Genomic DNA, 23,726 nt, shown 5'->3' on the forward strand with positions numbered 1-23,726 from the left:
AATGGGAGACTACAACCTTTTTTATGCAACATGGAGGAGCACCTTTGACCTTTTAAAGGAAAGCTTCAGCCTGCAGACATGTTTCAACCAGGTGGGAAAGTTTTGAAAGTTTTCTCCACTTAGTTTAAGGGCAGTCAGTATCCTATGTAAGGGTTCCAGTTTGAACAGAAGATGGAGACCAATTGGCTCATTGGTTCAATGCTGGATCTGGGATGGACAACATAAAACACTATTGGCTCCTGATATCACCTGTGAAAACTGCTCACTATTTCACCATCATCACAGAATGTGACACTTACCCTGCAGCCCCTACTGGAAACCATTCTCTTAAACCTAGTTCCTCCACTGTACCACAAGTGTAAGGAGCTCATGAATTCCTTTGTAACAACATTGAGACCATTCGAGCAGCTGCCTCCACCAAATCCTTCTCCTGTCCTAGATCATCAGGTCTTCCTACAGGGCTAATTCCTGCCCTAAACCAGAACTTATATCTTTCTCTAGGTGCACTCTGCTACTCCTTATGCATTCTCCAAGCTTGTTTTGGCCATGAACATTACTTCATCCTCTCTACGTCATTTATCCACTAAACTACAAACTTATCTGCTTGTCTGCCATGTTAACAACTATTGCCAATTGTTTTCACACTGCCCAGAAATGTATAGGCTAGGTGGATTAGCCTGGGAAATGCAGGGTAATGGGGATACGGGTGCTGGGTCTGCATGGGATACTCTTTGGAGGGTTGGTGTGGACTCAATGGGCCAACTGGCCTGTTTCCAGACTGTAGGGAATCTATAGTTCTATGATTTCTCAGGTCCTGAAACTCCTTTAAATCTGCTGCCATCACTCCTTCAAAAAAACTCAAACTACCATCCCACCTCCAAGGTCTTTGTTCTCTCTCCAGGTCTTAAAATGTGTAGTTACTTCCCAAATTCGCATCCCTCTTCCCTGGAACTCCGTTGGCCTGATTTCTGGTTGAAGAGTGCACAGATGGGACATTTTCTGCTTCTCAACCTGGGAAATCTAGCTCAGGAGGTTGGATTTTCATTTCAGGATGTCTGGGTTCTTTGGAAGGTGGGAATGAGTGTGGTTGTTATTGGCTGCAGAGTTAGGCTGGGAACAAAGTTTGTCTCTGTGCATTGGAGCTGTGCTGAAGATTAATTAAAAAACTAATTAAACCAAAACCAACCTCCATCCCTCCCCTCACAAAATCCCATATTTACTTCCCTTGTACCAGAGATGCTAATCCATGTCACCTAACACCCTATGCACACTTCCATAACTTCCCCATTCCCCTCTCATACTCTCTGTGCCATCCTATGTCATTTTATCCATTCGCATGTTGCCTCAATCTTCCTGTAATCCTATTCCTCTGTAGCCCCATAATCCAGTGCTAACCCGTGCCTCACTCACCCCTTCATCATCCCTATGCCAACACAGTGTCAACATGCCAACTCATGGCCACAATCCTTTGCCCTCCCTGCTCCATGTACACTTAACTAGTATACACAGTGGGAAAATCTCAGGAGCCATGCTGACATAAAATAAAATTGTGTCTATTAATGATACACTGATTAAAAAAGCTCAGTACATTGAAATTCCTAAATTTAATCTTTTATCATAGAATCATAGAATTCCTACAGTTTGGCCAAACATGTCCACACCAACCCTCCAAAGAGTAACCCACCCAGACCCATTGCTGACCTTATTACTCTACATTTACCCCTGACTAATGCAACTAACCTACACATTCCTGAATACTATGGGCAATTTAGCTTGGCCAATTCACCTAACCTGCACATCTTTAGATTGTGGGAAGAAACCAGAGCACCTGGGGGAAACCCACACAGACACAGGGAGAAGGTGGAAACTCTACACAAACAAACATTTATACAGTTAGTGGTAATATCACTGTACTAATAATCAGAATCTATGACTTGCATTCAAATCCCATGCGGAAGATGGTGAAATCTGGTCCAATCTATTCCAGTCTAAAGGCAACCACTTAACTATTGCTGTAAAAACTCATCTGGTTTATTAATGTCCATTAGGGAAGGAAATCTGCCACCCTTTACCCAGTCTGGCCTACAGGGGCCTCTAGGCCCCACTCTTAACTGCTCTTTGAGCATTTAGGATAGGCAATAAATACTGGTCTGGCTAGCATACATCCCATGAATGAGTAAAAAAATGTAATCCCTTGATAAATTTGATAATTCCTGCCCACCTTTAGAATCCTATGGGTTCTTGGGCAATGGATACCCCTCTAAGATAATCTGACTGCCCTCTCCCATGGTCTCCTAAGATAAAATCTACAGGGGTACTCAGGTCTCCTGGCTGTCCAAAATAAATTCATTGAAACACTTCTGGTTTGCTCCTTGTATTCTGGGTTCCTGACAGTGGAGATAACGAAATGGGAGTCAAATAGATTCAGATCATTTAAATGGCCAGGGAATCAGAAATAGACGAAGCTTGGGCCGTGTTTCATGAAAATCGAAAGTGTCAGGTTTAGGAATGGAATTGCTGATGTTTGGGAATTTTCACAACCTCTATGTTGTGGCAAAAAAAAAACTGCATATGTGTTAGAATCCCTCCAACCAACTTTTCACCCTGCCACATTACTGAAATGGCTTTTATCAATGTCACAATGGCGTTCTGTCTGACTGTGAAAAATATCAATTTTTTTCCCTCCTCATCCACCTGGACTAGCCATGGTTGAACACATTAGCCTCCTTTTAGATGCTACCTCATCAGACGCAAGATCTCCTTCTCTGGCTCTGTATCAATTTTCTTTTATAATGTACCTGAGCAGTATCTTGGATGTTTTATTTCATTAAAGACACTACACAGATAAAACTTCTTGTTCTAATGTTTAATTCCACCTTGGAAAATCATACTATATCAATGGGATATTTCCTATTTTCCATTCTGACCAAAGCAGAATGGATGGGTAGGGGGGTGAATAAGGTTACAGAAAAAGAATTGAGACAATGAAGAAAATTAAACAGGTAGATGAAAACTATTATTATGAAAACTAAGATATTACTAATGAATGTTATGTGATATTGTTAATTTTGTGTTAGCCTGAGCTGAATAAAGAGCAATATTGCACATTTGAATCCAGAACGGACTGTACTCGAACTGGAAAGACTAGATTTGGATTCTAGCTCGCTCCTCCTCCGCAAGTGGTGAAAACAAAGGCATCAGATATGGAAGTACTTTACCCTTCCAGTCTTTAGATAGTTTAATTTAATCACATTATGATATATGAGTGAGGCCCTTTCTGTTGTATTTCTGCATTGTTAGGTTCAGGGCAGTGCTGTGATTATCAAAAAAAAAATCATGGTTATCTGCTTTAGTGCAAATGAAAAAAATTGATATGAACTCATTGTTTTCTTCCTCAGTGTAAAGTATACATACATTTACACACAGAACAGTATAGCTCTGTCATTCAAAACTGATCCCATCCGCACATTGCCCAGATCCCACTATTCCCTGCTTGTTCATGTGTCTGTCTAAATGCCTCTTAAACATTCATGAGATAATTAGACCAGGAAGGTCCTTAACCTATGAATATTATTAGATGACAAACAAATCAGTGGAATCAGGATTCCTCTTAATTTATAGTTGACCTTTAACCATTGACCTAAAGAGTACAGAAGGGCTGGGGTTCATACTTTGATTATTACTCAATGCCCTCCACCCCAACCATACAGCCAACCATGGTGCAATGTCAGATGTAGGGAGTATGCTGGAAATGGTCTCATGGCCAGGATAGCCTCGTGTCACTCATTCTCCCTACACTCAACAAAATTGTACACTCTTCAATGGAACTGCACCTCAAATGAATTTCACAACCTTTATAAAGTATTTGAATGAGGACTTGAAATGTCATAATATTCAAAGCTATGGGACGAGTGTAGGTTTAGTGTAGCTTTGTCAGCACATACTTGATGGACCAAAGGGCCTCTTCGATGCAGTCTGATTCTTTGAACCAGTACTTTGTGTGAGAAGAAAGTGAGAACCTGACAAATGAAGAGCAATTTGGGTGAAATGAATTGTGCAAAGACAGATTTTGACATCACAAAATTATATATTAGTTTTCTCATAAAATTTGATATTTCTTCCTTTGTAAATAAAATACCAGAAAGTGTTTTTACAACCTAGGTTGATTTGGTTCACTCATTTAACCTACCTACTGGTTGATCATTGTAACAGTCTTTCTAGTCAATCTGAATGGACTTACTGTGTGGCCATTGTCATTTCCAGCTGGAATTTCACTAACTTCCATTTATGTAGAAATCTGAGAATAAGACTCATATTGAATTCATGCTCATCAATAACATAAGCTCAAAGGATTATTCCTTGTCCCTTATAATGATCTTATTGGTGTGCTTCATATCTCTCTCTAAGAGTTGATTTGTTTACTGGGCTGGATGACTAGTGTCTGGAGTAGAATGAAATGAACAATGGATGTTCAAATCCTGCACATAAAGGATTGAATTTTTGCCTTGCTGTGCTTAATGCAGACAGGTACCCTTCAAACTGTATAACCACATGGAACTCTGCAACATGTCTGTGGTCCCCATAGATTATGTCTAAAATCACAGTTCTATTTAATAATAATAAATACATGTTAATTTAGAGTCATAAAGTCATTTAGCATGGAAACAGACCTTTTGGTACAAATCATCCATGCCGACCAAGTTTCTCAAACTAAACTAGTGCCACTTGCCTGTGTTTGGCCCCTATCCCTCAATCATGTGCATGTCCAATGTTGTTTAAATTTTGTAACTGTGCCTGTATCTACCACTTCCTCTGGCAGTACATTCTACATATGACTCTCAAATCCCTTTTAAATCTTTCTCCTCTCACCTAGTTTTGAATTCCCCCACTCTTGTTAGGTTATAAAGACAAAGTTGAGTTTTAAATCACCCATTGTAAAATTTGTTGCTACTGTAATAGCATGAGCTAATCGGGTCACTTATGCAGGGGATCATCATATGTGTTTCCTGTAAAAATCAATGTAAATGTGAGTTGTAAATATCCCAACAGAAATCCTCAAATAGCAGAAACAATATTTTCAGTCATTTTCTGGAATGAATATGGCTTTTTAACCACATGTTGAGACTCTCTCCTCTTCCCAAACCCATGGAAATTGACCATCAATGATTAGTGAGGAAATGACTGCCAGCAGGACACTGTTAATTCTTGGATTATGCAACTCTCCAGTGATAGGTCACTGAAAAAAATGCAACTTCCGGCTTGTAGGAGCAAAGATCAGTTTATGTGAATTATAGCTGAAAGAGAAAATAAAATGTTTGAAAGTATGACTTTCTCTGTACATGCAACAATGTGCTTCTGTGAAAGTATAGTCTTTGTTGCCTTTTTATTCAAGGTTGTATGAGTTTTGAACCATTAAAAGAAAAAACAAGGAAGTTTTTCTGATTAAAAGCTGTCTTGGGCATCCATTATCACAAAGGTGATTCCTTAAACCAACACTCCCCATCTAGGGACTGATAATTGTACGGAAACTGTAGACCCAGAATTGCAAGCGATAATTTTCAATACCTTAGTTTTAATGATGGGCAAATTGTCAGCCTCAGTATAACATAATTGTGTTCAAGAGCTCTTTCAGTGCTGTGCATCAAGGAGTTAGTCCCAGACCATGTGTATAACTACGAAAAAACTTAGAATTTTTACAGTCTTGTATGTGACAAATAATGGCTTCTATCTTGATATAATCAGCATTGGCATGTCAAAAGAATTGGTGAGGTGATAGCTTAAATTTTTGTGTTGTTATAAACCACTGAGAGAATTAATGATCTTTCGCAGCATTGCCCATTTAATCTCTGTATCCTAAAATCCTAGCCTCTTTCTATTCAGATAGAAATTACACAAATATATCAACTAACTAAGAAAGTCTTTCTAGTAAACCCTAGCAAGTGATAGATAATGCAACCCGTCTCCCGCCATCCTGAGAAAATCCAATGATCACTCTTTAACATTGTAATATGGAAATAGGATTCTTTAATACCATATATTTTTCTATTGCAACAAACAATGTCAAATTAAAAAGACTGAAACATTCTACGGCTTAAAATATCTAGTGCTAATATCAAACACACAGAACATGAGATAGATACTAAGGGAAAATTCTTATATTTAAACTATTTTTCACTGCCTACTTTATCAACAGTCTGAAGACAGCACCTTCTTTCCTCAGTGCACACACACACACACACACACACACACTCATGCACTCATGCACAGACACACGTAGGCAGACATAATATTTTCATTTCGAGAGCTATCAACTGGGTCCCTCTGGATGAGATTGCTTATTTGGTATCAACTCATATCAAATGATATGAAATTTTGTAGCATGACCTGGTCCTCTCTGGTAACACGTGGGAAGCCCCTGAAACCTTCAGATCCCAACAGCCAATGGAATGAATTCAGACCTCAGTTTCAGGTTGAAAGGGCAGCATTAAAATGCTGTCTATATAGAAGTCTGAAGAATCAGCAGAGTACTATATTACCCTAGAAACAGGACATGTCTTACATCAGTTCTGATTGTTGTTAGTCATGTGGCCAATGCCAATCAATGTGTCATATTGTAGTACACATGTTTTTCCAGGGGATGAGTTTAGTGCATGTCATGTACTTGTCACACAATTCTACATCTTTCTTTAGATTTTTCTAATTATATTCTCTCATGTCCCAAACTTTACAAACACTGTTTTCTGTTTCAGGGGTGAATTATTTGAATGGCTGTGTCAAGCAGAAAACCCCAGCGGTCAGTGCAGTACACTGTTGAGCCAGGAGTTTCATGCTTAAGTCATCACACTTCCTGCTGCATGCATCCTCAGAGATTTGCACAAAGGTTTTATAAGTCAAAGAAACCTCTTTTAAGTTATTGACCACTTCGGCATGACGTTCTGCGCAATGCATGCAGGTCGTGAACTGGAGACATGTTGCTGTTAGCTGTATGAGGGCCTGGAAACTTTCAGAAACTCCCAGGAGCATCTCCACAGGAGCCTGGTCTACTTTAATGCCCTTCTGGCAAGCAGACATCAGTTTTCCACTTTCAGTATATAATTTCTCCTTTATTGATGAAGTAAGTATTGCACATTCTTCCTCAATATGACTTTCTCTGGGGAATTCTTTCAGCACATTGAGTAGCTCCATGATATCGTTCTGTATCAGATGGAATCCATTCGGCATGCTATATCTTTTAGCCTTGAATTGTGACAGAATGGAGCTTTCAAGCTTTGGTGTAAGATCAGTTTTAGGAAAATCAAAGGAACAACAGGTAAGCATGGATTTCTCACTTCGCCCAGTAAATGTTGTGAGGTATTGAGAGAGGTGGTTTCCTGAATCAGGTGGGGTGGTCTTTGGTGAACACTGCTGTATGGAATATGCTAAATCTTTGCTTTCGTCATCAACATCAGTGCCCTGTGCTCTAAAACAATTCCCATATACTATCTTACAGCTACATGTGCTCTTATCACCCATTGGGAGCTGTTCATCTGTTTCCTTATCCAAGTCAGTTGTGAGGACAGCTGGAACTCTGGAGTCAACATTCAAACTGTGTTTATCTTTTATTTGTTGGAGACAGCTCAGTTTGGTGGAGGGACATTTATTTTGCTGAGTTGCAGTTGAGGATTCCTGAATGATTGAGTTGTCTACTTCATAAAGCTGCCTTGGTGTATTTGTCAGCGAAGATATTTCCTGAGGAAGGTTTCTATCTTGAGGGCAAATTATCGATGTACTGATCTCATTTATACGTGCCTCAGTCTGGTTAGAGATCTGTTCTGTTTTTGGTAAGTAATCTTTCGAGCTGTCTTCTGCAGGCTCTGTGTTGCACTTAGAAATGTTAAGAGACCTCACTGCGCAAGTTTCAATCTTTGGTTCTAAGTGTGGTGATCCCAAATGTTTAACCGTGCCGAATGTCTTAAAGGAGACTCGATTTAAATTCAGAAGTAACCTGGATATGTCAAGGGAGTAAGCATCTTTGCTTCCTTTGTCTGTCTCAGATGAGTTCCTCCTGCTGGAGATTCTCTTTTCCAGTACTGAGTTTTCTGACAGTGCTGTCAGATCTCCTGTAGACTTCATAGAATATAGCTGTGAAGTTATACTGCCATCATCATTTTGGTAACATGATCCTCCTCTTTGACTATTTTTAACCACTTCTTCAGAGATGAACATATTTTCCTTGGAGTTTACTTGATATAAAGTTTGCCTGAATGCAGTTCCACTTTGATCCTTGTCCATCCACTGAGCATGTTCATCTCCCATTTCTAGGACTGTGTTGTTTTTGACAATTGCTTCATCTTGCTCCTTGTCTTTCATGCTAATTGTGTTCATGGTTTGTTGTTCATCAGCGCAAGACACAGTGGTAACATTATGCATCTTATCTTCTGTTAGATTCTGTGAGTATGCATGAGCAAGCTCTAGAATTACTCCTGAAGGACTTGAACACTCCTCCACATTGGTGCAGTCAGCTCCAGGCAGCTGGGCTTTAAGAGAAAGTTTGTTTAATTTTTCTCCTACTTTAGTCTCTGTATGAGAAGCACATTCCTCTCTCATGCCTGAATCACATGGGTAACGTCTAACTGAAACTGGAGTAATGACTGGTATTGTTTCTGTGACTGACTTCGTTTCCATGGTATCTGGCTCCATTTCCATTAAATCTGATTGGACCTTTTTATTGGCACAGGTGGAAATGGATTTTAATGGACCAATAGGCTTAGTTTCCAACAAGGCAAGTTCACTCTCGATACTTGTCAAAGAAGAAAGAGTAAGTGATCGCTGCATTTTTGTCATAAGATGTTCCTTTTCATAACAACACATATGATCTCCATCTTTGTTTGAATGACACTGCAATTCAACTGCTTTTACATCATATACGTCATCAGATGCAAAATGTCTTTTTCCTGTAGTTGTGTATTTTATTTCTTCTGCTTTACTTTTGATGCATTCAACAGATTTGATGTCCAGTCCTGTGCCATAAGGACTTGGACTTATCTGCATATTCTGTTTTGCTTCAATCCCCTTAATGTTAGCAGACTCCAACTCTACCAAGAAAACAAAATAAAATATTTAATTTGTGGACATATTGTTTATCCTTTCTCCAAACATCAAACAACAGTGACTACTCTGCTAGTTAACAGAGCAGTTTAATTTTCATCTACATGACTCTTAGCATATACATGTAATCATTGGCCTCCATTGTTAATTGATTTTCAACCTATATTTGAAATAAATTCTTGAATATACCAATAGAGCAGTACAAAGAGGAACTGTCCTATCTTAAATAAAATGAATTGAATAACGGATAAGGAGCAAAACTTCAAGTTTCTATATTCCTTTCTATTTTATAGTGAGCGTAGCAAATGTCTTTACTGTACTAGAGTTGCCCCTTGAAATGATTTATTCCAGTGATTCTAGGGGCACATTAGGGTGAATTTTTATAAGTGGATTTTTCAATGGAACAAGGATTCATTGGTTAAATGCTTGTGCCCTTGCCAGTATTGTGCCTCAATGGGAAGATATACCAAAATCACAAATGTACTCTTGTTCTGCAACCTTATCTAGAATATCATGCTGCTAAATGTCCACTATCCTGTCGATAGTTACAACACTATCTTCCTACATTAGTCTACCGTTTCAGCTCTCTTTGAGACAGTAGACTGAACTAGGGTTTGGCTGCTTGGCAACAAGGAATGTTACACGGTTAACGACAGTTTCAGCTACTCAACAACATGTCGTTTCTGTTTTTTCAATGAAAGCTATGTTGCAGTTAGGAGCCAACCACTAGTGTTCTGAGGAAATGGCACTTCTGCTTGCTCTGCTTAGGTTCAACAGGTCAAGCTTTGCTAGAATGTTGCTGTGATTCATGATGGCCGACTCCTTCACAATTTGTAGATCTAGAAGAAAGGAGGGACTGCAGATGCTGGAGATCAGAGTCGAGGGTGTAGTGCTGGAAAAATACAGCAGGTCAGGCAGCATCTGAGGAGCAGGAGAATTGACGTTTTGGGCAAAAGCCCTTCATCGGGAAATCCCAAAACGTTGATTCTCCTGCTCCGGTTAAATGTCTGGGCAGCTACTCCAAAGGTTTCTAAGACCAAAATCCATCATTGCAAGGTGGGAGTTTAATGAAGCAAACAAGGTCATTTATGCTGGCTACAAAGAAAAAGGTTACTAGTAAAAGTTGCCAGGTAGTCAAAAATGCCCTAATGGTTCACTAATGTTAGTGAAACTGTATCGGTCTTCGCTATTGTGTATACAAATAGCATTTCAGATGCAGCTACAAGTCATAAAATGAAAAGATGGGAAGCTATTTACAATTAGCAAAGAAGTGGTATTGAGTAATTTGTTGGAGATGAAGCCTGCCATGTGCCCAGGTTCTGGTGGACTTTATTCAAGAATCTTAAAAGGAATGACTAGTCAGAATGCGATGCAGGAAAATGTAAAATAACCATTTGTAAGTAACTTCCATCTATCAGATCTTTAAAATTAAAATTAATAAATCCCAGGATCATGTTTGAATACATTAGTGTCTCTAATTTCGATGTTCGTAATTCGGGGACCTCCCTTCCCCCCCGCCCCCCCCCCCCACAGTCAGATAGTTGTTGCCTTAGTTTTAATTATCTAAATTTCCTGAGATTCAGGAAAAATTCTATTAAACTGGAAGACAGTGTATGTAATTTCTTTACTCAAATGGCAGGAGGGCAGGAAGCAGGGAATGACAGGCTTAACATCTGCATAGGGAAAATGTCAGAAGTTATTATTAAAGAAGTTATAGCAGGCCACTTGGATAAACTCTCAATAATCAGGTAGTATCAACGTGGTTTTGTGAATGGGAAATCACATTTAACCAATCTATTAGAGTTCTTTGAGGAAGGAACATGTCCCATGGATAAAAGAGAACTGATGAATGGATTGTATTTCGATTTCCAGAAGGATAAGTGCCTGACAAGACCACAACTCAGAATATCAACAGGACTGCGGATATTTTTAGTCCTTATTTCCAAAACCTGTGTTTTTTTTAAAAAGACATTAGGGAACAGTTGTTCTTATCCCCTTTTGTGATGATCAAGGGTTGTTCTGGATTTTGGTTTTGGAAACTAAGCAGGGCAGATTCAAGAAGTATCAGCAGGAATGTATTTCCATAATGTATTTCCATAATAGTGACCAGGATTTCACTAAACTGGTCTGGAAAATGATCAAAGACATACCAAGGGTAAAAACTTTTCATTTGGAGAAAGAAGTTTTAGTGAATTCTTCTATTTTTAGTGAAGTATAATTTTCTTAAATTGCTTTGTCTGTTTATTTCTTTAGAAACGGAATGACTTTACCAGGGATTAATTGTCTCGAGGTTTGAAGCTTTATAATTCTCAGATATGTCAATTACTTAAAACTGACTTTTTCAAATGAGCTCAACAATGGGACTAAATTGAATTCATAACTGAAGATGCAATTTTTAACTTGTGAAGACATCAATAATTTCATCATTGCCTGTTTAATTCAGATTCTTCACATCACTGGAACTCAGTACCTGTTCCTCATGTGACATCACTAGTCGGGTATATAAAGGTGCATTGGTAACATGTAATAAGCGAATCAAAATAAACACAGAAAATATTTTAATTATTCATCATTCTTAAGTATGTTTGAAAATGTGTTCAAATATATTTTGGATTTCATTTAATTTGTTGTATGGAGTAAGTGGAAGTAAATGGAAACCTGATTGTCATCTGTCAGACCTACCTGCTTCAGTTCCACTGAATTTGATGTCACCTGAACATTCCACATCAGTAAACTTTTCAGCTGCATCGAAAAATTCGTCATCAGAGTTGTTGTCCTGAAAGCCAGGGGGAGGAGCCAGAATCGGGATAGTGAGGACCTCACTGGATAGGTTCCCATCAATAGCTGGTTCCTCTGGAAAAGGAATTGGTGGTAACTCAGTGAGCAGGCCACGACTTGTCACATTCCAAGACTTGTCCCCTTGTGCATAACTCTCACCCTCGTTTCTGGGGCACTGGTTGCAAAGTTCTGCAGTGCATGGGTTCTCACTTTGGCTGAGGTCAGGAATAGAGCAAACCACCTTTATATCACTTGCAATGTATTTAGAAAGGGTCGGAGTAGAGGCTAAGGAGTCTGCTGAAGGTTGTTCAAGACTGTCTTTTGATTCCACGGTACAGTGCTTCTTTGTAACTGGCTCACCATCACTCTCTTCAGCGATAGAATCTTTGTCATCATCTTCTGAAATCTCACCATGTGAGTGTGGACCTGAAGTGCTGCTCATTGAAGTCTCCGTTTGCAGTTCGTCCATAGAGTCGGCAGAACAGCTTCTTTCACAAAAGTCTCCTCCCTGACTTGTTGTTTCATCATTCAGATCAGACACATCCCCTGTGCTGCAACTGGTCTCTTCCTGGATATCCTCCCGTAAGCAGTCACTGTCTGTAGCTTCACTTTCCGAGTTCTCGATGTCCTCATTTTCTTCAGTCAGAGGCTGTAAGAATCCACTCCTCATTTTGTGGAGCTCTATAGACAAGTCTAATGATGACTCAATGTCTGATGATGACTCTGAATCACTTAATCCTCGGGCTTCGTCACCTGCACAGTAAAATAAGGTACATCTAAGGTCAGATGAAGGAACCATCTAATATTTCTTTAAAAACTGAATTCTGCCATCTTAAAATGCCCTCCTGGCAATTAGTAATGGGCAATAAATGACATCCCATTAATGAATAAAAAAAAATTATAAAAACTTCAATGATTAACTTCTATGCTCTTCCTTTCTGTTTAGGTTATTTATTTTGCTTGAAAATGTTTGTTTGGATAAGTTTCTTCACGTAAACAGGGTATTACTGTCTGCAAGGAGTTGGTTGAAGGAAATACCTGGGGTGGAGTCTTTAACTGTTAAAGCTTCAATATTGAAGTCATACCAATTGTACATGTTCATTCAGCTTCAGGACACCACTCAAATACAGTGCCAGGCTATTACTCACAATGTAAAAAGAAAAGTAGTAACTTTTACAGTAAATAAAATTTGATATCCTATTTCTTGATCAATATTTCTGATTGAGACATTCCTTGCATAAGCTTTCAAGACTTTCTAGATCCTATGGATACATATAATAAAATGTAAGTTCCTACATTCTGGAATTTTAACAAGACTTATCAGCAACTGTAACTCACCTAATTGGCATAAAGTCAGAGTGAGCAATGCCATTGGAAAATGTGAGTTGTGTCTGAACTCTCTCTCAGATTGCTGCTACTGATATCATTCTGAGAGGGAAACATGTTTAAACTGACATGAGTTTATTTTCTATCATAACTTCATTGCAAAGAGTCACTGTCTGAAAGTGATGCCAATAATCACAAACCTCGCTAATGCTCCACAGAACTGATCAGTCTAATGGAAGGATTGGCATGGACATGAAAATTATTACCATCCCTTAGGTACAATACCCACAGGAGCTGAACAGTCCATTAACCTCGATTTCTAATAATCTGCACACATCTCAAAGGGTCGGAGAGAAGAGTCCTCCTGTCCTTTACACTGTGTTTTTTCATATATTAATTCATATGATGACGGCATTGCTGGATGACCAACATTTATTGCCCATCCCCAATTGCCCTTGAGAGGATGGTGGGTGAGTTGCCGTTTATCTTTACTAATTGTGTGGATGATATGTCATAGCAGGAAATGTACACTGAGAAAAGAATCTGAGCCTTTACATTCAGGAAATTGACTGAACTGAAAGCAAAGAGAAAAAGTAGGGCTTTATGTAAGCACATACTACTTGGGAACAGATGTGAGTCACTTGGACAATGAAGCCTCCTCTGCCAATCAATACAACCATAACTAATCTATCTGTGTTTCAAATTCCATTTCCCCACTTCCATGTGATAACCTTTCATTCTCCTGCTTAACAAATATTTATCTACTTTTGCCTTAAAAAGGATTTAATGACCGCAGCCCCCACCAACCATCTGAAAGAAAAGCACACATCTCTGCTCTAAAAGGTTGTATTCTTTTAAAAACTGTGACCCCTAATTTTTGATTCACCCACAAGAGGAGACTTTATTTCCATTTCCAACTTGTCAAGGATTGCACTTCTAAACGCCAAAGGAAACAAGGCAGTCTGCCCAACCTTTTCTCATAAGACAACTTGCACGTTCCAGGTATCAATCTCAGAAAGCTCCTCTGAACTGTTTTAAAAACATTTATGGTCTTCCTTAATCGAGAAGACCAAAACTACATGAAATATTAGACCTGTACTGTCATCAATTCCCTGGATAATTGAAGCAAAACACCTTTATGTTTACATTCCATTAGCCTTCATAATTATGTGCTGCACATGCAAACTAATGTTTTGTGAATTATGCACTATCACCTATAGATATCTCTGCTCCTTGAAATGGTGCAGTTGTTCTTACTTTAAGTAAAACTCTGCTTTTTTTCATTCTGCCTGCAAACTAAATAATTTTTCCACATTATACTACATTGGCCTAACTTTTGGGCGGGGGAAAAACAATGACTGCAGATGCTGGAAACTAGATTCTAGATTAGAGTGGCGCTGGAAGAGCACAGCAGTTCAGGCAGCAACCGAGGAGCAGGAAAATCGATGTTTCGAGCAAAAGCCCTTCATCAGGAATAGAGCTTTTTGTTTCAGGATGTGGTTGAAGAGCTTCAGGGCAGAGGAAATGACCTGGGAGTTGCAGAGTGAGAGGGACTTCCTGAAATTCTTGTAGAGAGAGGAGGAAAACTTCTTCAATGCAGGCATCCTTGCAGAGGATTCGCAGTAGGGTTAAAATCAACTAGGTAAAAACAAGAACTGCAGATGCTGAAAACCAGATTCTAGATTAGAGTGGTGCTGGAAAAGCACAGCAGTTCAGGCAGCATCCAAGGAGCAGGAAATTTTTCCCAAAATGTCGATTTTCCTGCTCCTTGAATACTGCCTGAACTGCTGTGATTTTCCAGCACCACTCTAATCTAGAATCTAATTTTTGGGCACTCATTTAATTGATTGACACCCATCTGAAAACTCCTTATGTCCTCTTCACAACATACTTCCCCACCCATCTTTGAGTCATCTGCAAATTTAGCTGCCATGGCTTTCCTCCCCATATCTAAATCATTGTTATAAATGCTGAGGCCCCAACACAGATTCTTCTGGGACTCATCATCCTGCCAATCAGAAAGAGAGCTTTTTCAAACACATTCTCTCTTTCTGTCAGCCGGTCAATCTTCTAGATATTTTTAATTAACCTGGTCAGTGATGTTATTACACATCTCTGGATCAGATGGGACTTGAACCCAGCCAATCTTCTATCCATTCAAATAAGTGAATATTTAGGTCCTATTTGGTGCAATTATCTTTTATGTGGCACATCAAATCCCACTGAAAACCCAAGTATAGTATCTCTACCGGTTCCATTATCCAAAGCATAGGCTAACCCTTCAAAGATTGACATAAATTGATTAAGCATGATTTCCCTTTCACAGAATAATGCTGATTCTTCCCAAATAGCTAGAGTTGTGTCCAGCTATAAGCTCCTCAGTAATGATTCCAACACTTACCCTGTGACAAGCCAATAGTTTCCTCTTTCCCTCCCTTCTTGAATAATGACATAACATTTGCTACATTTCAATCCAATAGAACCTTATCCAAATCTATGAAACTTTGGAAAATCAACATCAATGCTTCGACTTTCACATTGGTCCCTCTGTTTAGGAACCCAGGATGAAGTCCAAATGGGTCTGAAAGCCTGTCAGCCCAGAGGTCTACCTGTTGGCTTCATCACACTTCCCTCTTAATTGTAATTTCACCAGGTTTCTCTCTCCCTTCGATTTACAGCTATTACTAGAGTGTTTTTGTATTTTCTATAGTGAAGACAGAAGCAAATATTTGTTTAATTCAACTGCCATTTATTTATTATATATTAATTTCTCCCCATTCTCACTATCAAGAGGATCACTCACCTTACTTAATCTTTTCCTTTCTAAATACTAGTAAAAACTCATTATCTGTTCTTCCTTTTCTAGTTAGCATCCTCTCTTACTCTAATTTCTTTCCCTTGATTAATCTTGTTGTCATTCTATGCCATTCCTTATCTTCTGTCCAATATCTGATCTGCTAATCATATTATACTTCTTCCTTAATCTCAGTACCTTCCTTAAATTCTTATGTTGGCCATAGATGGTTTGTTCTTCCTTTGCAACTTCTTTTTTACAGTAGGAATACATTTACTCTTAAATATACTTATTTTGAAATATCTCTTAAATATCTACCTTTACTTCTATATCAGTCTATTCCTGAACTTAGTGTCTCAGTTCATCTTAGGTGTGCAGTTTTCGAGCATACATAATTGCCCTTTTTAAATTGTAAAATACTAGTCTCAGACCCACTCATCTCCCTTTAAAGCTGGAAAGGAGATTCAATCTACCTAGAGATGCCTTTTCTCTGTGGCCAATAATTAATCTTGTCACCAAGATTGGTACAAAAGACCAAGATACCAGGAGAAACCTCTTCCCTTTTTTCCAAATAGTACACAGAATTATCTAAGCTTTCCCAAGTCTTAATGTTCAGCATCCAGTCAGTGAGAGAGTCTTCAAGTGTTACTTGAAACTGCAACTTTCACACAGGATGTAAAGGTTGCCACTTAACAAAAGCTGACATTAACCAAGGATTCAATCAGTCTCTATATTCAGAACATCCCTGTCTGATTTGGAGTGTTAACAAATGGCAGAGAAAACATAGTTCTGCCTGGGGGTGGTGACAATAGAAACAAAATTCACATTTGGAAGTTTGCTTTCAAAGATCAAAGAAAACTTACAGCCCAGGAACAGGCCATTCGGCCCTCCAAGCCTGAGCCGATCCAAATCCACTGTCTAAATCTATCGCCCAATTCCTAAGCATTTGTATCCCTCTGCTCCCCACCTACTCATACATCTGTCCAGATGCACCTTAAATTAATCTACCGTGTCTGTCTCTACTACCTCTGCATTCCAGGCATCTATCACTCTCTGTGTTTCTTGGGCAAAAGTATGGCAGGAATAAAACTGGGATTCTTATTTTTTAAAAAAACGACTAATGTATTACCTTCTTCAGTTGTCTGACTTTGATAGTTGCTAGGCCAGATGAATATGGAGTCTGTTGAGTTCACATATAGCCTATGATATCCAGCAATCAAACACACAAGGTCTTTAGCATGATGAGCTTCCAGTAACAATGTCAGAGACTGTAAATAAAAACACAGAGTCAGTAATTAAACTTTTCCACTAACAGACCTAACCTGAAAATGATATCAACTCACTCATTTTAAAGAGTTTGCTCAACATTAGCTTCCTTGAATTTGCTGGGAGCAGTGTTTTCCCTCATTTGTTTTCCTTCCAATCTATAGCGTGAAAATGTTGTACAATGCTGAAATTGCGAGTTGATAAGTGAGGGCAACAGGGAATCTAAGATCTGGGCAAATATTGGATAAAACAATCTATTTCTTTAACCACGAAATTCAAGGATTGAGAAAGAAGCAGGAACAATAGAGAAGGCAGGTGAATTAGTCAAATTGGGCTCAGAAAGAGAAACAAAGAATCAGAAAAATTGCTTGGATACAGACAAAAAAAAAGTGAAAGGAGAAGTGAAAGCAAATGTAAAAGGTTGCAAATTTCTAACAACATTTATTACAGTTTGGAATAATATCTGGGGTTTGATTTATTCCTCTTCTGAATGGGAGAGGTGGATTGTGTTATGAAAACCTAAACTTCATCATTAAAAATGTCTTGATGTTGTCAAGTACTAACTATTGCCAACTTCCTGAAAGGAAACTTTGCATTTATATAGCATATTTCAGAGCCACTAGACATCACTTTACAAACATGGATTATTTTTCAGATACCATCACTGTTCCAATGTAGGAGTGGGGTGAGTTCAATTAATCATTAATATTTAAATGCAACAATTTCTTATAACTTTCAGGCAAATTTGTCACAGAGAAATGGGGCACATTCAAGAAGGAAATATGGAGAGTACAGGGCCAACATGTTCCAATAAAGGAAGGGGTGAGACCATTAAATCCTGTGAGCCCTAGATATCTAAAGATACACAGCAATGGATTTAAAGAATAAAGAGATACTTATGGCAGATATCCAGGGCTGAAAACAGCTGAAATCCTCGAGGAGTACAGAATGTTCAAGAGGGAACTTAAAATGGAGAATAGGAGACCAAATAGGTGACATGAAAGGATACTAAAATTAAAATAGAAGGAAATCCTAAACTGGTTTACAGTTAGGGTAAAAGAGTAGTGCCATTGGGACTACAGCAGTAATTTGTGCAGGGAGTCAGGGGATGTAGGTAGGATTCCAAAAGAATACTATGAGACAGTACTCACTTGTGAAATGGACAATATGCATACAGAAAACAGGGAGAAGGTCTGTGATACAATTCAAGAAATTATTATTGACAGAGAGAGCTCTGAGTGGTCTGGCTTAGAATTCGATAAATGTCCAGGGCTGGATGAAATATATCCCAGGTTGGTAAGTGAGGCAGGGACAAAATCAGGGACATTGCAATAATTTTCTATACCTGTCTGGCCCAGGAGAAGAGTCAGAGGACTTGAGGACAGCCAGTGTAGTACTGTTATTCAAAAAGGAGCAAAGGATAAACCAGGAGCTAGAAGCCAGTCAGTCTTACCTCGTGGTGGAGAAATTGCTTGAATGATTCTGAGGAACAGAATTAATTTGTAATTGGAGAGGCAGGAATTATGACTCGAAGAGACTGCCTTCCTCTGGTCTGCAGTGGCCTAGTCACTGCTGCCTTTGGAAATTATTCCAGTGTCAGCAGATTAGTGTCACTGGCATTCTGGGAAAACAGGCAAGACGGGCTGGCAGACAGGCAGAAATCCCATCTTTCCTTGGTAAATGTCCTTGGTACTTCCTCCCTTTCCTTCACTTCACTTTGCTGGGCTTGATCAGATTGGCCTGGCCTGGCTGGAAATATGCAGAGGCCTCCCTAGCTCAGGCCCGAGTTAAATTGCAGTCAGGTCTCTTCATGTTGGGATCATGGAGGTGCCAGTGCGGGTAAGTACTAAAGGCATCTGCTGTCTGATTGACAGTGAGCAAAGGTAAGAGTCACTCCCAAGTAACTTCATTGCAAAACATTAGCAAACTGAGGATAGGAATAATTGCTAAACAACTGTTATTGCAGCACAGGTCACAGCATCAAGGATTTGACCAGACAACAACCTGTATTATAAAATGTACCAAGCCCTTGTCCAAGCAAGCAATTAGCATCAATAGCCTTTACCTTCACATCCACCAGGTAGATGTTCACCATGCTGACCTTCTCACACTCAAAGGTCAATTCCAACTTCCGGATGTTGTTGAAGTTTGTTAACTGGTTTATAATATTGAGTTTGCTGTTAATAACTTGGCTGATACCATACTTGGCTCCGACCAACAATGTGATAAATGATTCTCTGTCCTGCAGCTGAAGAAGTTGCATTTCATTAGAAACTTATTAAAAAAAGTCGAGTTTAAAAAAATGAGCCAGGTTTCTGTTTCTCCCTACGTACCAGAAGGGTTGCGTTAAAGGTCTTCCCTCCATATGCTCGAAGATCACTCAGTATGTTCAGGTAATTCAGCCGGACTTGTGCCGTGGATATCAGTTGCTTCAAACAGAATGAGTGTATTTTAATATACTGGCATGGAAAGTTATTTTAATGAAAAGATGTCCCCAGCAGCGTTGCACTTTTGGCAACATTTATCAAAAATGGTCAAAGACTTTCAATGGAAAATAATGGGAATCCCGCCTGGAATTTTCTAACTAGTGATTCAGTACAATGACAGACAACACCTATCAGCAAATCAGGTTATGCATTGGCAGCAGGTATGGCCCTGTGATTACATCCTCTTTAAACTCAATCTTGCATGTTAATAAAGACCCGACAATAATTCTCTCCTTCAATGCAAAAAACATGATTTTCAGCATTTCCTTCCCAGACATAATTATAGTTCTGAATTTTCAGATGTCTAGTTAATTTGCCATCTTCACATTTTGATTCCATTATTTACCAAACTAATCCAGTTGAGTTTATTATCATAAAACAACGAGGCACACTTCCTCTGATTTGAAAGAAATTAATGGATAATCTATGTGAAGAATACATTTTATCTTTTATCTTTGTTGCATGGATTTAAATAACTGCTTTACAAAAAAAAGTTTTAATATCAAATAACCAATGTATATTCATGAAGCTCAATTTATCAAAGATATTCTTTATATTGTGAACAGTTAGTTTTCCTCCCTAAAATGTAATGTCCTGAACGTCTGCAGTTAACGCTGGGGATCACAAAGTGGCTGATAGATAATGATGAGCAATTTCAGGGGCTGATCAACTTCAATCTTTCATACACAAAAATATTGAAATGCTTAACTGGGCTTACAATATGAGAAGATTTAATTAAAACTTTTGACCTAATTATAAAATATGCATCTTTGAAACTGCAATTCCCAAGAAAGCAATTTTGTTTAAAGCACTCTTTACCAACAAGCTTCAACTTAATAGTGCTGGTTACAGTGGAATTTCCTACATCACTTCACAGCTGAGTAGGGGGATGTCTAAAGAGGGGCAGCAGAGGTAGAAGCAGTGGAGGAAAATACACAACTGAAGTCTCTTATTGAGGAATACAGCAGCAGAAAAGACAAACACATGACGAGGTTAAAAGGATATGGACTTGGAGGTCAAGTAGGAAAAGTTTCCTCGAGAAGTATGAGACCATACAGGGATTGTAAAAGTGTTATTAAAATGCAGTATATGGATAAAAAAATCGAAGGGTGAATCAGGATAAAGGATAATTCTGCACTGGTGCTAAGATTATCTTGAAGCACTTAGGATGAGAAGTAACTTACAGGCACGCATTAATGATTGGCTGACTGATAGAGGAGGTGATAGCCTAGTGGTGTTATTGCTGTTTTGTTAATCCAGAGACCCAGATAATGCCCTGTGAACCATTTGAATCCTGCCATGGAAAATGGTGAAATTTTAATTCAATAAATATCTGGAATTAAAGAGTCTAGTGATGATCATAAATCTATTGCCAATTGTTGGGAAAACTTCATTAATGTTCTTCAGGGACAAAGCTGCCATCCTTTGATGGTAGGTTCTTTACTCAGTGAGGTAAAAACAATGACTGCAGATGCTGGAAATCAGATTCTGGATTAGTGGTGCTGGAAGAGCACAGCAGTTCAGGCAGCATCCGATTTCGAAGCTACTTGGATGCTGCCTGAACTACTGTGCTCTTCCAGCACCACTAATCCAGAATCTTTATTCAGCGAGTTGTGAGTTCATGGAATGCCCTGCCAGTAGCAGTGGTGGACTCTCCCTCTTTATGGGCATTTAAGCGGGCATTGGATAGGTATATGGAGGATAGTGGGCTCTTGTAGGTTAGGTGGGCTTGGATTGGCGCAACATTGAGGGCCAAAGGGCCTGTACTGCGCTGTATTTTTCTATGATTGAGATATTAGATATTCCACAAAGAGAATTAAACAAGATTCCATGGTACGATTTAAAGAACAGTAGTGGCCAATATTTACCACTCAGCCAACATTTTATCAAGATACCTTGGTTAGTTATCGTGTTGTTGTTTGTGGGAGCCTGTTTTGTGGAAATTGTTTGCTAGGATTCCTGTCCTATAACAATGACAACATTTCAAAACAGGTTCACTTGGTCTGAAGTATTTGTGACTTGTTTTGTGAAAAAGAAAATTGTTTAGTACATGTCTTTCATTCCTTTAAACAGGCCTCAATGACCTTGGGTTAAGGGATAACAGTTCAGATTCTGCCCTTTATGAGGGCCATTAACTCAGGCTGGATTCAAGGTGGAGGCAAATGGAGAAAATAGAGAGTTTAAAAAGAAATGTGATCCTTGGACACAATGAAGCTTAATTTCAATACAGCGCAGAACAGGCCCTTCGGCCCTCGATGAAGCTCGATTACAAGAGGGGCAGACCAGTATGTGTCATCTGCCAGTTTTATGGGTTTTTTTTCCTCTGGGTATGACAGGGCTTTATTGTGATGCCCCCTACAGTTGAATACAGCAACCATTCACGACCAGGTTCCCATATGAGGAAAGGCCACTTGGACAAAGCACCAAGGAATGAATAATGGCAGCAAAACCAAAAACTCGGAATGAGCTAACAGCATCAGGAGATGGAAACAGAGAAAACTGCAAAAGTTTATTTTCTCCTCCTTTAATAATTCACGAATACAGATGTGATCTGAAATGCAACTCAGACACATATTTAAGAGGCTTTAATAAGTAACAAATAAACATTTCACTGATTCTTAGAAGGCAAAGAACATTCACACTTTACACCGGCCTGCTTTAGCAACAGTATTAAAGTGTAAAGGGAAATATTTTCCCTTCAGTATAAAACTAGAAACTTTTGCACTTGGGATAATAACCTCTTCACATGTTCCTACATGTTTCAATGAAGTCACCTCTGACTCATCTAAACTCCTATATAGGTCCAGTTTAGTAAAGCCCTACACTAATCACAATGCATTAATATCCTTCCATACATATGGTGATCAGTATTGTACACAGTGCAGTAAACAGATTCCATAATCGTAATGTGCAAATGAACGATAATTATTTTGCTTGTTTTCTTCATTGAGAGCTATCAATTCTCTTGGACACAAGAAGAACTGTCCAAGTCTTTGAAATACTCTTGTGCTATTGGATCAGTGGTTAGCACTGCTGCCTCACAATGCCAGGGACCCGGAATCAGTTCCAGCCTCGGGAGACTGTCTGTCTGGCGTTTGCATGTTCTCTCCGTGTCTGCGCAAGTTTCCTCCAGTTTCCTCCCACAATCCAAAGATGTGCAGGTTAGGTAAATTGGCCATGCTAAATTGCCTATATTGTTCAGGGATGTGTAGGTTAGGTGCATTAATTAGGGGTACATATAGAGTCATGGATAGGGGAATGGGTCAGGGTGGGTTACACATCAGAGGAACAGTGTAGACTTGTTGGGCCTAATGGCCTGTTTCCACACTGGAGGGACTCCATTCTATGAAATCTCCGGAGAGCAGGAAGGGACCTTGGTTTAATGACTCATTCAACAGATGGCACCTTAAGCATTTCAGCATGCCCTCATTACTGCACTGCAACATCAACCAAGTTACTTGTTCTCAAGTCTCCAGAATTGGACCTGATCCACAATGTTTTTGACCAAATGGCAAGTGCGCTACACATCGAGTCATGGCTTATGAAACAGCACAATTTTATAAAACAGCAAAACCACCAAGAAAGCTGTAAATCTGAAACAGATACCTGAGAAAGTTGGAAATATTCAGCAAGTCAGGTAGCATGCTTGGAGGGAGGAAAACAGTTAACATGGGGAATGCTTTGTCAGCACTGAGAGCACTTTGAGATGTAACAGTATTTAAACAAGGCATAAAAAAAACTCAAGGGTACATGCAGAAAGAGCATCTGTGATTGGGTGGAAAGCAGTAAAGATTAATCTTTTTTTAAAAACTCACTTTTTCCTCTGGATAGCCGGTTATACAGAATTACCTTTTGTCCTGGTGCAATCAAGCTATGATTGTTTTTAAGGTGATAGTTAATACCCTTTCTGATATCTTTCTGTCTCATGTTATCAAGCAGAGTTGGTGAGACAAAATTCTCAATTCCCCAATCCTTCCTGAAAATAATAA

The 23,726-nt window shown here is 39.0% G+C and overlaps 1 protein-coding gene across 1 annotated transcript in view; it reads right to left on the reverse strand.

Annotated features, from left to right (window-relative positions):
* Positions 1-6,756: 6,756 nt before the first annotated feature.
* LOC140492509 (FERM and PDZ domain-containing protein 1-like) overlaps positions 6,757-23,726 on the reverse strand; it is a 43,332-nt gene continuing 26,362 nt past the window's right edge. Inside the window, exons 10-15 of the mRNA XM_072591428.1 lie at positions 23,587-23,713; positions 19,585-19,680; positions 19,317-19,499; positions 17,115-17,253; positions 11,770-12,618; positions 6,757-9,074 (exon numbers count right to left, since the gene is read on the reverse strand). Of these exons, the coding sequence (XP_072447529.1) occupies positions 6,757-9,074; positions 11,770-12,618; positions 17,115-17,253; positions 19,317-19,499; positions 19,585-19,680; positions 23,587-23,713 (3,712 nt within the window). The remainder of the gene's footprint in view (positions 9,075-11,769; positions 12,619-17,114; positions 17,254-19,316; positions 19,500-19,584; positions 19,681-23,586; positions 23,714-23,726) is intronic.

This window comes from Chiloscyllium punctatum, chromosome 2 (genome assembly GCF_047496795.1).
Source record: "Chiloscyllium punctatum isolate Juve2018m chromosome 2, sChiPun1.3, whole genome shotgun sequence".
Lineage (NCBI taxonomy): Eukaryota > Metazoa > Chordata > Chondrichthyes > Orectolobiformes > Hemiscylliidae > Chiloscyllium > Chiloscyllium punctatum.